Below are 16,337 nucleotides of genomic sequence, written 5' to 3'. Positions count from 1 at the left end.
CTGCAGGAAGGAGAAAACCCTGGGACAGCAGCAGAACCCCGTTTGGGTCGGGGCTGCTGACAGCTCTGTGATGGGCTGCAGCAGGTCTGGGCCCATCCAGGACCCCAGGAGCCATGCAGGCTGAGCCCAACAGCAGTGCAGGCTCACTGCCTCTGTCCTAGGGCTCTGCAAATATAAAACTAGCTTTTCCTCCTCTTGTAATTAACAATGAAAGACAGCCTGACTGAAAGCCTTTAACAGCATCTTGGATGTTCGCGTGCTCAACTCTATTTCTTGGTTCATTATTAAATTCAGTTGTCATTACCAAGAGGGCTCGGGTTTTCCTTCTTGCCTCTGTAGAGAAAACAAGATTTCAAAATTGCAAACACAGGTGCTAGAAAATCCTACGTTTCCTAAAGTGTCCCCACATTTTTCCAAAGAGAATGTAATGTGATAATAAAAACAAAACCATTAATATAAACATAAATAAACCTAGGGATTGCAGTGCTAAGGTAGTACTTCACCCATGCGTACACAAAATGAAATGCTTGTCTTAGCAGTGGGGCATCACAGGGTTTGTCATTTGCTTCTGTAACTCATAGGGAAGTCTTAAAATATGTTCAGAGTAGTTTCAGTCAATCAGCAGTAAATGATTAGTCTTGTCAATCTTGTTAAACAAGTGAAGGTGAAGAGCCGAGGAGACTTCATGAGTGGGAGTCACAGACTGGTGGGGGAGGCTCAGGCCAATGAGCACGAGGATGTTACATAAAGGTAGTCAAGTACAGACAGGCCATCTGTATGTTACTGGTTTTTAATGAGAGGAATTAAGATTATGTGGGGGGTGATATGTGAAGCTGGCACTGTGATGAAATTCACAGTTTTCCCCAGCATTTCAGTTTGAACTTTAGCTCCAGTATTTTCAGTTCTTAATTTTTAATTAAATTCATATTGACCATTGTTACTAATACCATCCTCCTGACTGGGTATGATGTTCCACAGGAAGGAAAGCCAGTTGCAGCCAGATGAATCCAGGTAGGAAAGTAACTGTGAAGATATTGATGAGCTTCCAACTGCAGTTCCATTTCCTTACTGTTTTGCCTGCTTGAAAACACTGTACAACCCAGGCTGCTCACAGAAAGAAAGGAGAATTTTTTCATGGTCACACATAACTGTGCATATTTGTGCCTCCCAAAATGCAACCTAACCCCAGAAACTGTACCAGTGGCTTAGCTAGGCGAACCTGAAGTTCAAGCAACACATTTTAATGGAGTACTCACTAGCAGCTATTCAGGAATATCTCCATGGGCCTAACAGCTTTGGTAGAAAGTGTGTCCCGTGATTCCAGTGAAACACATCAAAAGAATCAGGATGTAAGTGCACAATTTATAACTGTAAACAGAGAAAACCGTAACAAATAGAATTTTCCAGCAACACCAGAAGTTTAGCAAAGATCCTGTTTGGATACAAACATCAGTAAAAGCAGAAAATGCAGGAAATACATAAGGAAAAAGTTTTATTTTCCAAAGTGTAAGTATGTCCTTAGCATAATTTAAGTAATTCATTGCCATTGCAATTCTGATTGCTACAAAATTGAAGGTAAACTTTTTGACTGCACCTATTGCACACTTTCTCCACAGCTGTATAATAAAACCCTTCTGTATCAAGAGATTCTTCACTGTGATTTGCTGGTCTGTAGGAGTTCAGTCAAGTAGTTCTGAAAGATGCTCCTTGTTTGCATGGTTCTATTTTATAATCTGTGGCATATCACTCCAAGCTTGAGACTTCTTTTTGGCCAGCTCCATCCAGGATGGCTGACTGGGAGCAGCATTACTGGCTTTCTTCAAATGGCTTATTTCCTCCTTATCCACCAGTGCAGGTGATGGAGCTGTTGGGAATAAAGCACATGGACATTTTACACTTACCTGCTGTGCAACTAAGCACCCTCTTTTATTAAATACTTTCCATGCCTTGCCCTGTGGTAGAAAATCTTTACATTTCACATGGAAGCTTCTTGTGCAATAAGTTATTGAGAAAATTACCATTCTGTGCTCTAAATAATACAATGTTTTTCTCATCACTATAATATTTTGATCCTTAAATTTACCAAAACTTACCATGATGACCTGGATTCCTTGTTGTGCTCTATGTTAACACCCATGTCAAAGAAGAGAGAGTCTTTCCATTAGCTAAAGTATTCACGTGTGAATTCCTCCTTTACTCAGCCCCCAATTCACAGGAATTTTATTACTTCAAAACTTCTGTCCTTCTTTCAAATTTGAATTTACCAAAGAGATTTACAACAAACTCCTTGTGGGAGGACTGATGGTCAGACAGTTTGTGATTGCAGCATTCCTCAGCTTGCTGAGGAAGTCACGTTTAAATTGAGTGCTATTGTAAATATTTTTGTTTACATTTTACACTGGGATAGTACATTTGGGCCTCTGTCCTGTAAAAGGGCCTGGAGTTTTTGATTCCTATTTCTTTCAACACAAGTTTTTGGCTACCCCTTTTTACTCTTTTGTTTGTAATCAAGCTGGTCAGAAGAATATAAACAAATAAAACCTCAAATAAAATAATAAATAAATAAAACACCAAATAAAATCCCAGACATGAATGCTGAGCAAACTGTTTGTCCTGGCTGATGTGGGGCTGAGGAAGAGATTAGGATCTAGCCCCTACTCCTTTTGCAAGACACTCAAGCAGGATTTCTTCTGACAAGGTTGAGAGGTAACAGCCTACATTTTAAGAATTTTGTTTCTTACCAGGGACACAATGTGACAATGAATTGGTTCTCAGCAGGGACTTTGCTTCAGACTTTATGTCTTTCCTCTGCTCTTCAGAGGTCGTTTTAGGTGCCAAGTGTGAAGGTTTACTCCATTGTTGTTTCACTAGCCCCTAGACACAGAGAGGGACAAAATCCAAGTGATTCAAGGAAAATTAGTTCAGTTTGGAAGAATACAAGCAAAGCAGTGGATGGGGAGCCTGCCACAGTTCAGCAGACATTGGTCCCACTCCTTTACCTTGAGCTGACACCTGTTCAGAAAGTTACAGTGTTTTCATGTAACATCCATGGAACTCAGTTTTACTAATTGAAACTATCCCTCAGTATCTCTTATCCATAATGGTATGAGTAGATAATTATAATCTTCACTGCAAAATGTATTCCAAGTCCTTTGCACATCTCTACAAGCACTCACAGGATTTGGAAACAGCCTCATTCTCTCATGTTCTCCTTCCATCTTCCAAATTTTGAGGGCTAGGGCACTGTATTTTTGGACAGTTGGTGGTAAATGGATTTTTCATAAAAAAGAAGTCAAACATATCCTCCAACAGATTTTCTTGCCAGTATCAAAAACTACTCTGAAGTGATAGTGCCTGGTGCCATGTGGGAGAAAGTGGGAGTAGTACAGTGGCACCAAGCCTCACATGCTGCAGTCAGAAGCATCTTGGCATGTTTCTCTGCTAGCTGCTACAGGGAAATAAAATGCATGGCATGAATTTCAAGGATCATTGCCAGCTAAAATCTGGAGTTTCCTGTTCTGACATAGAAACTGTATTTTGGGATTGTGTTGGGCATTGCTGCAGTTCAGAAGTTGGCCTAGACATCTTATTAGGTATTATTTCTTGTTAATCTAACCATGGCTATTTTTCATCACCTAGAAACCATCTCTTATTCCAGGATATAATACACCTGTCTGGGGTGCTAACAGTGCCACCTGAAGCAAGAAAGTAGGTCATTTGCACTGGGTATGCCATACTGGTGTAGGACACACATGCTCCTGCATCAGAACAGGGTTCTTATTTGTGCAGGATGCAAAACAGGCAGCAGGTGAGTGTTCTGGATCCATGCCAAGCACTTCCACTGGCACAGCTGTGTCTTCTGGGAAGATCATTAGCTACAGGAATCACCCTGTTTTCCATGGGATCTCTGAAGAGGCAGTGTCAGCCCATATTCCATGGCACCACATGGGCTTCTGAATTATCCATATACAGGGAACCAGAATGTATATCTTGGCACTCTCTGCAAATGCAAAAGTTATTTTTATCCTATTTCACTTCTCAGGGCTCTAAAAATTGTTACCCAGGAGCTTCTGGGACCAAGCTGCTCATTCAGTGTTAACTGAGTCAGGAGGTATAAGAAGTTCAATGAAAGGCTGTGCTTAGAAGGATAGTTAAAAGAGAACACATTTCCTCTGCATTGAGGAGGATCAAAGACTACAATTTAACACTTCCTTTTGGATATTTCAGCATGCAGTACGTGTGTTAGATCTGGTAGATATGCCAAGAAATTTTACACTTCGCATAGTTCCAGGATTTTGATTTCTTGGAGACACAAAATTACATATCTGAACAATCAGAGAACTTTGAATCTATAACACATTTATGAGAACAGTGTCTTTTTCAGTTACAGTTACACTCATTGAGTATCTGTAATCATTATGGCATGACTGGTAACATAGCAGTAGATCCAAACAATACAGCTGGTGATACAAAAGCATCACAAATTTGTACTGCAAGTACCTCTGTTTGTTCCTTTCCTTTATTCTGTTTCTCTGTATTTGACTTATTATCTGGAGCCATGAGTTTTTCTCTGTCGAGTTCCTTCTCCTGATGCATGCCCCTCTGCTTTTGCCTTGCAATGGAAATCCAGGCTGGCTCGGTAGGAGTGTCAGGATCTTTTCCAGAGTCTCCTGCAGCCATGGGGGAAGGCACGCTTTTCTCTGTTGACAGATTATTTATGTACATGGTTAGAAGAAAAAGAGTTGTAATCAGCTTCAGCTCATACTTTCTCAATGTACTGATCGGTCCCAGGATATGAAACCAGCCTGGATAAATAGGAATTCTGTTTAGTTTGGTCTCCAGAGAGCAATTTTCCCGTGCTCACAGGTTTAAGTTATCATTCTACTGGTGAGAAATGCTTTGCATCTTTGTTCAGCTGGAGTGTCACTGCCCTCACGTGAGGGAGATGCAGAAACATAAATCAAACTTCTCTAATCTACCCATTTCCCAAGGTCTGCTCCTTCTGCTCCCTCTCCCACAGTATCTTGGAGACAAGCAGCAGACAATTCAAAGGTGGACACAGAGGGACTGTGGTGTTTCAAAGGCAAACTTCTCCCCACTGCGGCTGCCCTCGGCTCCCGCTCTTCTGATGCCCCTGCAGCAGCAGCCCATGCCTGAGTCTGCTTCTTGCCTTCCTTCCACCCCTTTAGGAGCAGCTTCCCCACATGCAGCAGCAGCCTATGCCTTAACTGTTTCCTGCTTTTCTTTCACCTCTTTAGGAGCAGCCTCCTCCCCAGCTCTGTGGAGCCTGCAGGTGCCATGGGTGCCTGTGCACAGCAGTCTGTGGTGACTGAGCGCACAGAAGCTGCTAAAACCATAGAGGGACTTTCCAGTCTTTTGATTTGAGGTTTACATTGACTTATCCCTGCTGATGATGACCATGGTCTTCACTGGGGCCAGTAATTCCATTGTGCTTGACCAGAAATGAGACTTGAGTGACACAAAAAGAAAAAAGACAATTTCTGGAGAAGAAAGTCAAAACTACTACGCTGCTGACCTCACAACTGCTACCAAAGGATGTGCAGAATCCAGGGTTATGGGAAAGAGAAATACCCTGTATTCAAATATTCTGAGAAAGTAATCCTGTCTAGTCACTCAACAGAACTTGGTCAAGAGAAGAGCCACGGCACCTCCATTGGCTCCATCCCCCTGGTTCTCCATTTTTTGACTCACACTGAACACAAAATTGAGTTTCCCAATGAATGGTAGATCTTCTCTGTAGTTTAAATGAGGAACAAGAATAACAACCTCAGACCCAAGAAGGCTGATTTCACCTTTCCCAGCCAGTTCTGGTCACTGATGTATCAAAATTTACAGAAGACTCTTGCAGAGCAGAAGTCAAGCTTCTGATCCTCAAATCACGTGTGGTCCCACTCTTTGGAAAAGTTTATTTCTTAGTCAGCATCCTGTTCAGGGGCCTGGGAGGAGGCAGACCCAGCCAGAAAGGATTACTGCCCTAGGGTCCCTTGGGGGCTCAGCTGCTCTGCTGACAGTAGAGCCAGCCACAGGACTCTGTGGAGCTGTCAGACACATTTCTGGAGCACTATGGTCTAGTTTGGTGGAATTTGGCCCTGATCAGGAAAGCATGCAAATGTCTCTGAAGGCACATTTGAGAGGCATCATGAAGGCATGGAAGATAAAAGGGATGATGCACTCCCAAGAGCTGGAGTCTACCAACACAGGCATATTATGAAAGCCCACAAACTTGCTTTGCTCAGGGATTTTCTCAAGTCATTTTTATACCTCACCAGAGAGAGAGTAGTTATTTGAACAAGAAAACATTGTAAAGCCTATGTCAGCTAAAAAATGAAAAAGAGAAAAAAACCCCATGCTTTAATGCCAAAGCAAGATGTTTTGCCAGCTGATGCCTGCATTTCCCTTCACATTCACCTCATACAATCTTGCAGGAAAACCTCTGGAAGAAACAACTCAGAAGTCCAGCTGTGCAAATGCAGCACAGATAAAACAGGGTCCCTGAACACTGAAGGATCTTCTCTCCCTCTTGCGCAGCATGTTACTCTAATTCTCTGCATCCCACCTAACCCCCATCTTTGCATGACAACAGCTCTTCCTCCCATAATCTTTTTCCAATCACTGTCCTTTTTTTTTCCAATCAGCCTTCCACTGGCTCTCCTCACTTCATTTTTATCTTCTTTTACGGATGCTAAAGAATAAGGATGGAAGAAATCTCAATATGTCATGTAGTTTATCCTTCAACTGCAAGGCAAGATCAGCTGAAAGATCAGTTTCAAAGAAACTGTTTCCTCGCAAATATGTATCTAACTCTCCAGAAACAGGACAGGTCTCAGAGTCTCCCTAAGCAACCTATCCTATGGCACAACACTTTTTAGTCTTTTTTCCTACTTTTTTTTTTGCCAGTTGGGTGAGTTAAATCTTCCTTGCTCTAATTTAAATCCGTAGCTACTTCTCCTACACACTATGGACACGAGCAGATTACTCATAGTCTCCTTGCAACAGCCTGTTATGCATTTGAAGACTTAGACCACATTTTCCCTACTTTTTTCCCCCTACTTTTCTGATTAATCTTATTCTCTAGATCACTCTTTCTTTTGTAGGAATTGTCCTAGTTTGGTCAATCTCCTCCAAATATGATGGTGAGAAGTGAAATGAGATGAAACTTGAGATGAAACAGTGTTAGCATCAGCTGACATGGAAGGACTGCACCACTTCACCTGGAATGGTTTTCTGTACAGGTCAGTCAGTGCCCCTTAACTCCCACAGCTCTCCAAGATAACCACTAGCAAGGCAAAGTCTGCCAGCCATCTTCTCTCAGCGTCTTAGGACAAACCTCACAGGGATCTTAAGTAAAGCCACACAGTTGAAAGGATTGAGGTCTGCTAATGCATCTGCCATCACATTCCCTCCTTTGCTTGCAGCCATGCCCTTAAGCCCACCTGCAGCCTTCTGCACCTTTTCAGGTGGTGGGCACTTTGGGCAGGGCTTATTAGTGCACTGCCCAGAAAAACCAGGTGCTGTGCTTCCTCAGCTCCCAAAGTGCTCCTGCAGCACATGGAGGAGCCACGACTGAAGGTGATGTCCCATGTTCCTCAGAGCTGAGGAGCAGCTCTCTGGCTGTACAGCTGCAGACACACCACCACATGCATCCTCTTCCACCACCTCTTTACCTTCCTTCACTGTCTGTAATGTCTTGGTACTCAAAAACTCTAATGTCTTTATGCTGAAGGTCCTTTTCAATCCACCCACACTTTTTGATGAGACTGGGAACCTGGCTTCTGCCTTGATGCTGCTAGTGATGTACATCTTAGTTGCTGTGACTCCAAATCTCCCTTTGTGTTTTGTCCCATTTTCCCTGTCACACCACAGGAGCTTTATGTAAACATCAAGGTTGTTCCTTCTCTGCTTCCACCACACAATCCACACTGACAAGATGAATGCTATGCCCAGGCTCTATTTACTACATGTAATGGTCTTATTGCTACTTGTGCTTCCGTTTCTCTGTCATCCTCATGAGCTTAGGATTCATCCTGCTGTTATTTCACTGTGCACTGCCTGAGATGACAGGTTCCCAGTTCCCTGGGTTCCCAGTCCTGCAGTGATATGTCTGGAGGCTGCTATTATAGCAATGTTTTTCATAAGGCAGACGCTCTAATGAAGGCATCAAGCACCCTTAATCTTCAGGCAGTTCTCCCTGATGAAATGCCAGGCATCCTAGTCATGCCAATTAGAAGGCAGCCAAATTAGAACCAGGTATCATTCCATAGGAGTTGGTATCCAAATGTCCCTTTGATAGTAGGGAACAAAAGCTCTTCATCATAATCTTGAAGATTATATATATATATATATATAGTACAGGCCAACTTAGGACAGCAGAGTAGTATCACCTACAGAGGAGAACTGATCTGCTGCTGGGAGAGGCTTTCTTGTACCTTTAAGCAATTACATTCTGCCCTTGTTCCTTTGAGAGTCTTTGCTGCAGAAAGCCAGACAGGCAGACAAGGCAGGGGAAGTGCCTTATCTTCAGAAAAAAACCCCATCAGATGCAACCCACGCAGGATTTTCTACCTCATCCATCAGCCAGAATTACTGTAAGAGGTAGAAGAGCATATTCACTATTTATTATCTATCCCGTTGCCCAGAGGTCCTTTACATCCTCCCACCTCAAATTAGATAAGGTTTCTTGGCAGTATATATGCACCATTGTTCCAGCCAGAAGGATGAAAGGTGGTGAAGTAATCCAGGAGATAGTGTGGTAAAGAGAGCTGGCAGCTAAAGGTGACCTGAGACTGTCCTATGAAGCTCTTGGTACCCTAAGGGACACAAAGAAGCAAAAAACTTTCTCAGGAAGTGACTGTTCTCAAGGGAAGTGCTGCTCACACATCTTTCTGGGTTCATGACTGTATGATTACCTTGAACAAGCTCTGTCTTATTTAGTCATGGGATAGTTCATGTGCTTTTATGGTTCACCCTGTGGCAAGGCACAGCATTTAAGGAACTGGGTAGCCAGAGTGGAACCAAAAGTACTCAAAAGGACGATTTTAATTCCTGCTTCTGCTGCACGTCACATGCACAATAACTGACACAGAAACTCCCAGCTGCTAAATGCCACTCTTAGGGAGATAACAAAGAAGTACAAAATGCAAGCAGTGGTATTCTCCATCCAAAGCTGTGTCAGTTTTGACAGATCACAGCCTCCACAAATGCCCTGTGTTTCATTTCTTTGTTGAAGCAGGGCTGAGCCTCTTCTTTCTGTGTTGGCACTTGAGAGATTTTCAGAACAAAACTAAAATCTAAATAATATTCTTCATTTCATATTACAACATGTTGTTTTAAACAATGTGCTATTCAACTCATTCCTTAATAACTTCATAAGCTAATAAAGGATATTGCTGGCAGCAATTTTTCTTTCATTCATTCACAGCTTTAACCTCGTGATTGCATCTTTCCCTGGTTTCCTTGGAGCTGGCTTGGCCTCAGGCTTTTTTGAAAGAGAGGAGCCCCTTCTTCCCCTTGGGATAAGCCACCAACAGTGGAAAGATACCAGGTCAGAACTTGTCAAGCTAGTCTGTGCATAATGTCACCATGTATTAAAGCCAGCAATTAATGTAAGCTGAGATCTTGTGCTGCCTCTTGAAACCACACCCAGAGGCTGCTGAAGCCTTCCCTTCATGTCCTCCCCACAGCCAATAAACACACATGGGACAGTCACAAGGTCAGCTATTCTTGCTGCATTCTTCACTGCTTCCACAGCTTCCAGACCAACCACTGAGGATAGCTGTGAAGCCAAGCGAACCATAGCCACCTTCTCAATTCTCTCCTGCAGGTCAGAATCCCCTGAGCTCGCCTCCACTGAGTCTGAAAGCATCAGGGCTGGCTGCCTCAGTGGTCCTCTGGAGGGGGGAAACTCCCCTTCTGCAACCCCATTTAATACAGATATCTGTTTCTCTTAGTGTCTTACTAAAACAACTTCCTTTTTTTCCTCAGACTAAAGCTCTGATCTTATAGATGAAATGTCTTCTGCCTAAATATTGTGGAAATAAATGTGTACACTTCTCACTGATATTTGGATATTATCCTGTAATGTGTGTCAGACTGGTTGTATGAACAATAAGATGAAGATAATACATTAATGTACAAAAGGATCTATGATTGACTTGTTATTGTGCATGGGTTTATACACACACGCAGGAAGTGAAAGAAAAACACAAACCTACTTCTGTCTATTAACAGATAGATATACTTCATGTATTCACATGTATCTCCCTGTGTGTGCTGCTTATACGGATAAACACAGCAAAAACATATTTAACCATTACCCTGAGATTTAGGGATTAACTTTGTCTTTCTTAGAGATAGCCTCAGATTTCTTTAAATCTGAGATCTGCTTTCTTTATATCTAAAAGCCTCTGTGCACACAAATTGTAGAAGAGGTTCTTTATGACATATAATTCTTATACTTGGAAAAGAACATCTTATGCCTGCATGGACTGCAAAGTGGTTTGTCTTGCCCTACATGTGTGCAGGTGAAAGGTCAGAACCAGAATTTAGAGTCTTTTGAAAGTCAAACCACTAACAGCAAGCAAAGCTAGCTTGTGGATTCCCTGAGTGTTTTAAAAGCAAACATACTCAAATCTAATCTAAACAACTTTACACAGGGAGATAACACCCTCTGTATGTAAGTGTCATTGTTTTATAACACTGCTTATGCATGCATATTTAATTCCACACTGTTGTATCTTTGCTCATTTATAAAACTCCAGTTATTTTAAGAAGGGCTTTGCAAATGCATATAGCATTTAGAATATCCTGGCCTACATATTTCCCTTTGTTTGTTAAAGTACTACATGCATTCATGTCAGTATACACGCCCAATTCCTTATTTTCAGACAAAGCTATTCTAAAGATTTGATTAAGTATTTCTGACATTTCTTTCTTCCCTAAGCTGCTCTGAGAGGTATTTGACTTTTGATTGGATCTATACCACTGATGCCAGAAGAGTCTTTTTTACACAAGAAACTGCTGTTTGCATCAAAGTCTATTTCACTGCTGGAAAACAGCCATGTTGCAAAATAGCCTGACACAACAGAGAAAGCAACTTCTTTTGGGGGAAAAAAACCAGACAGCTTGTTTTTCAGCTGTAGCCTGGACAGCATTAAAGCAATGTCTTTTTGATGTAGAGAAAAACACTTCTCTTGTCATTCCAGAGCCTCTATTTTCCAGGCAATGCACACCAATTTCATTCACCATAACATCCATCGTTCTTCCCTGAGCTCTTTTGCTCTTTTCAGAGGATGTCTGCCCATTACAGCTCCTCAGTTGCTGATTTTTGTTTATCCTAATATGCAGATTCAGACAAGTACTGCTTATGGTTTCACTGTTGTAATAACCTCTTAGCATATGGTAATTGTTTCTGCCCTTTACAGGATTTATAGCAAAGTGTATCAACTCCAAACAACACAGCTTAACCTTTTAAATCTTGCAAGGACTTGTGCCTTTAGCTCCAGAAACTTAAAAATTACTCCTCCTGGGGTGACTAATTTCACACAGACATAAAAGGGCTTCCTTGCAGCCTCAGAGAGGTAAAGCAATCCCTCATAAGTTCCCCAGAAAGCCCCGGGGAGCAGGAGTGCTGCTTTCACCTGGTGTGGTAAGCCAGCATCCCATCAGCTCTCCTGCTCCTTTGGTACCAAAAGTGCTGAAAAGCTAAAATGTGAACTGAATGAACCACATTGTTCCTGCTGACCTCAATGACACAGCAAAATGACTTTTTTGAAACGAGTGTGCATGAGACGGGAACTGCATCCCCTTGTATCACCATTTCACAGCTTGTCTTCTTGTTGAGCACACAGATTTCCTCACGTGCAGTAGAAACTCCCTGACAGCATAAATAAACAGCATCTCTTGATGGTGAGCACAGCTCTTTGAAAAGGCTGATAAACTCAAGGGCTAGGAGAGGGCTGGGTGGGCGTAAAGTAAAAAAAAAAGGAGTCCAAGCAGGTCTAGAGGCCAGAGAGGCGTGATAAGACACATGTGATCTATGAGGGGCTGTGTTGATTGTATTTGTTGGATTTCTCCTGTTTGCAGTTGCAAAGACATGGTCCTGAATCACTGGGCTGAGGGAAACTTTTCAAAGAGCTTAAAATTAAGTTTGGGCAGGGCTATTCTCCTGCCAAGGCCTCATTGCATCTCATGACTCTCCTATGCCTCACAGAGAGACATAATTTTGGAGGTCACTGTGCAACTTTTCCCAAATAACTTTTGCCTGGTGTGGTTCCAGGGCACTCAGAGGAGGTGGGCACACCTCATGCACCCATGACTTCAGGTGGCCAGGTCAGGCTGATGTGGCAACAGCACAGGGAGTTGCTTGGTCAGGTGTTTAAAGAAGGCAGTAGATAAGGAAGAAAACTAATTGCCATCACAGACCAATCTGAACCATCATTTTAAACAACCCCAGACCATACAGATTTGGTGTAATACTCTCAGGGGGAGGGGATCACAGCAGGACTTCTTAACCCTGTTTCTAACTCCGGGTGCATGCATCTCTATCAGGGAGACAAAGCACAACTCCCACCCACAGATCCTGTTTTGCAGAGGGCAGTCCTGCATCTCAGGGCAGAATCTCCTTCATCCTAGGGCTGAGGAGACACAGGAGAAGCCTGGAGGAGAAATGTGCTCTCTGGCTTCATTTCTTCCCCTTCTTTCTTCTCCATCACTCATTGTCTTCCACTGCAGGTAGACATTCCAGTCCATCAGCAGGCACTCTGGGACTCAGCAAGAGGGATGTGATAAAGGGCTGTGAGAGGGAGCACTGCTACTCCTACTGCCCTCCTCCATACCCTGCCAGAACAACCCTGCTACTAGATCTCCTCTCTTGTCCCAGTATGACCCTCCCCAAAATCTCACTCCATCAGAGATACGGGCATCACTACAAATAATCAACTGCTCAGGGCAACACAGAGGGGGAAATGCCTTTAAAGGGAGTGTTGAGATTACATACACACACACACACACACACACACACAATATATATATATATATATATATATATATATATATATATATATATATATATATATATATATATCTCCTGCCTTGCCTGCAGGGTGTGGGGAAGCTCTGGCTGGATGGCTGTGGGGACCTCATCCAGCTGTGGATCTTAATAATCTCCTCCTTTATGATGGCTGGGAGAGCAGGAAACTGTGAACATGGTCACAGTCCTGCAAAAATGTCTGTGATGCTGCAGCAGAAGACAACTGGAATCAGATATCACTCAGGGCATCAGTAAGTTGCCTCTGGAGCCAGGAGGCAACCTACTCGCCCTAGAGGAGACAAGTGGAGTCCTGTGCCCTGAAATCTTCTGTTTTGGTGTTTCCCTACTCCAAAGCTCAGAGACAGATTCCAATCAGAGAAGAGCAACCAGATGGGAGGAAGCTCTGCAATGGCACAGAGACAGCCTATTATTTACTTGGCCAGCATCTTCTCACATTCATAACGTCAAAACCATGCCCATACAGGTCCAGGACAGGGAAGAATTTTCTTCCACATATCAGAAGACCTAAAGATTTACTTTTTCCCATCTCAGCTGTTCTCTGAAGTGAAGAGCAGAGGTCTCCTGCTAGAGCTGCTTGAGTGTGCTTCACCTAACTTACTTATTGTCATTGCAAAGACCCCAGACAGTGGTGCCACTTCCAGTCTTTTCTGTTCTCTGCCTGCAGTCCACAGTGTATAATTAGTCTCCAGAGGTCTGATTTTTTTTGATCTCCAACCCAGTTATATAATACAGACAACAGGGTAAAATATAACAATCTGCAGTAGACACGACCTTATGGTCTCTTCTGCCTTTGAACTCCAGAAAGCTGCAGGGTTGTTAATTTTTGTTTTAAACAAGGAATGAGTAATGATAAAGATAGATAAATTAATAAGAAAACCTCACAGGAGGCAATAAATAAGTGGTGTGTTTACCATGGCAGGCAGTGGCAGAGCCTCATTGCATTTCTGCCTCAATGCTATGGTGAAAAAGGTCTAGAGGTCTGAGTCACTTGTCCCATACAGGGCACTACACTTAATATGGGCTCTTGGATTTTGAATTGCCATGCAGCAGCTCTAAATGGGGACACTTAGTAGCTTGCCATTCCTGTTTTCCAATATGTGCTAATGTACTTTATTTTTTGAGTGTCACTTTGAACATCCTTTAAACAATACCCTGAAATTCAAAAATCAGAGGTAAAAATAAATATCTTATTCTGCTGCTGTTTCTTCCCTGCTGTCTTTTTCATAATCTCTTCAGCAAGGGAAAATAAGGGAGCAACATCACTGAAGGCAGAGCAATCAGCTCATGCTCACAGGCAGACACAACAGTGCTGCCTCATGCTCTCCACAGGTAAGATCATTCTTTGCAAGTGAAGGTAACTTCATAAAGTTTTGGGAGTCTTACCAGGCACTTTACAAGCAGTTGACTGTTTCTCCGAGTCTCTGTCTTCATTTCTGGATTCAGGAGAGTGAATAGCTTTGTCCTGCTTATCCTTGCTCGCAGTAGTGTTTGGAATGGTTATGCTTTGCAACACTGGCTTTTTGGGCAATGGAGGTTTGCAACTAAGCTGCTCAGAGGACTTTGCTTTGGGTTTGATCTTTTCATTTAAAGAATCACCAGTGTTTGTATTGCCTGTTTTTCTCATCTCTGCCTTATCACCTCTTAGAAAAGAAGGCAATCCCTCATTTTCTAAATTAAATTCTGCACTGTATCTTTTAATCCCTTTTGATTCTGGTGGTGAGTTGTCTTCATATTTCAAGGACAGTGAGGTGGATCTCAGTTTCACTTGAAAAGGACTTTTATCTTTAAAACTTGACTGATTCTGAGATACCACTGAAGAATTGTTTGGCATTGGTACTTCATCAACAGCTGGGGAAATAGAACCAGCCAAACTTTCTGTAGGTTGGCTTGTGTTCTCAGAGTAGGATTCTGGCAGCAAAGTCTGCTTTTTGCTGCTACTTTTTTCCTTGTCCAGGTCTGATCCCTTCTGGAAGTCATCTTGCCACTTCTCATTTCTTGAGGAGACCTTTGCTTTGGACAGGAAGAATCCAGTATTTAATGGGCTTTCCAACTCTGATCTTTCTGGGAAATACAGGCTTCTGGTGCTTGGTCTCTCCCGTGCAGAGGAAACAGAAAACTTTTTGAAGGCATTGAGTTCATTGACTGCTTTTTCAGCTTTCTTCCCCAGCTGTTCCTCCTTGTTCTCCTTCTCAGAAGCAGCTGCCTCCTGTGCAGTCTTTATTTTCTCTAGAGAGCAGAAAGTAGATGATCCCATCTGCATTGAGGAAGCAGGATGTGAAACATGCAATGAGTCTGTGGGCTGGGAAGAACCCATGAAACACTCCTTGCTGGACTCTGACAATAGAGTAAACTCTTTGTCTGTCCCTTTATTACAGGGCATTTCCACATGTACCTGATCATCCTTCTGGTTATTTTCTTCTGACTTTCCCAAGCAAACAATACTATTCCCACTAATTGAAATATTTTCATCGGAAGGTAATTTATTTAATGGAAACACAGTAGGAAGCTCCTTATTTTCGTGATTTACAATCTTGATTGACCCATCTCCAGACAACAGAACCAGTGTTTCTGAGGAATCTTCTTGCTTTTGTACTCCTCTGTCTGAACTGGAATAGGAAGAAGTTGCAGAGTCTTTGCCTTCTGATGGCAGAGAAGACTCAGAGTCCTCACACATAATTTCCAGTGCTGGTTGGCAGTCCTCTGGCTGATTCTCTGGTAGCAGGGTTTCCTGTCTATCAGCAGGCTCAGAAGCAGGCTGAGTCACTGCTGGTCTCAGAGCAGGGGGGAGGTCCTCAGGCACTCTGGGCTTTGGCCAGAAAGCCACATCCTGCGTTGCAGCTGTGCTGCATGGCAGTTCTTGATTGCTGGGCTTGAATACAGCATCATCCTCTTCTTCTTCCTCTGGGGTACAGCTCAAATCAGTCAGAGATTCAGACTGGGTCCTCTGTAAAAAAGAAATACAGAAAGCCCTGTCACCATGTACAGCTTCACTTTTTTTCTTGTTCATCATTACATTTACAGCTGAGATCTTAGAGGAAGGCAATACTTGCCTCCAGTGCTGAGCTTGCAGTTTTCTTAACCTACAGACTGGATGCTTTTTTAATGAAGCAGATCCTGGAATAATGCATTTAACCAATATAAAAGCAATGTGTGACATTGCCTTCTGCACAACTAGTGCTTTCATGTCCTTGTAGATAGGAAGTCCATCAGAACAATGGCCACTGGACTGTCCTTGGCAATTGATTCTCCAGAGCATACTGCCTATGTT

At 42.8% G+C, this 16,337-nt stretch overlaps 1 protein-coding gene across 1 annotated transcript in view; it reads right to left on the bottom strand.

Annotated features, from left to right (window-relative positions):
• Positions 1–1,677: 1,677 nt before the first annotated feature.
• Positions 1,678–16,337, bottom strand: part of KIAA1211L (KIAA1211 like) — a 54,332-nt gene continuing 39,672 nt past the window's right edge. Inside the window, exons 8-11 of the mRNA XM_030953712.1 lie at positions 14,453–16,013; positions 4,501–4,700; positions 2,742–2,874; positions 1,678–1,864 (exon numbers count right to left, since the gene is read on the bottom strand). Of these exons, the coding sequence (XP_030809572.1) occupies positions 1,722–1,864; positions 2,742–2,874; positions 4,501–4,700; positions 14,453–16,013 (2,037 nt within the window). The 3' untranslated portion in view covers positions 1,678–1,721. The remainder of the gene's footprint in view (positions 1,865–2,741; positions 2,875–4,500; positions 4,701–14,452; positions 16,014–16,337) is intronic.

Source organism: Camarhynchus parvulus, chromosome 1 (genome assembly GCF_901933205.1).
Source record: "Camarhynchus parvulus chromosome 1, STF_HiC, whole genome shotgun sequence".
Classification (NCBI taxonomy): domain Eukaryota; kingdom Metazoa; phylum Chordata; class Aves; order Passeriformes; family Thraupidae; genus Camarhynchus; species Camarhynchus parvulus.
The sequence above is the reverse complement of the archived record's forward strand: the minus strand, read 5'-3'. Positions and strand labels throughout refer to the sequence as shown.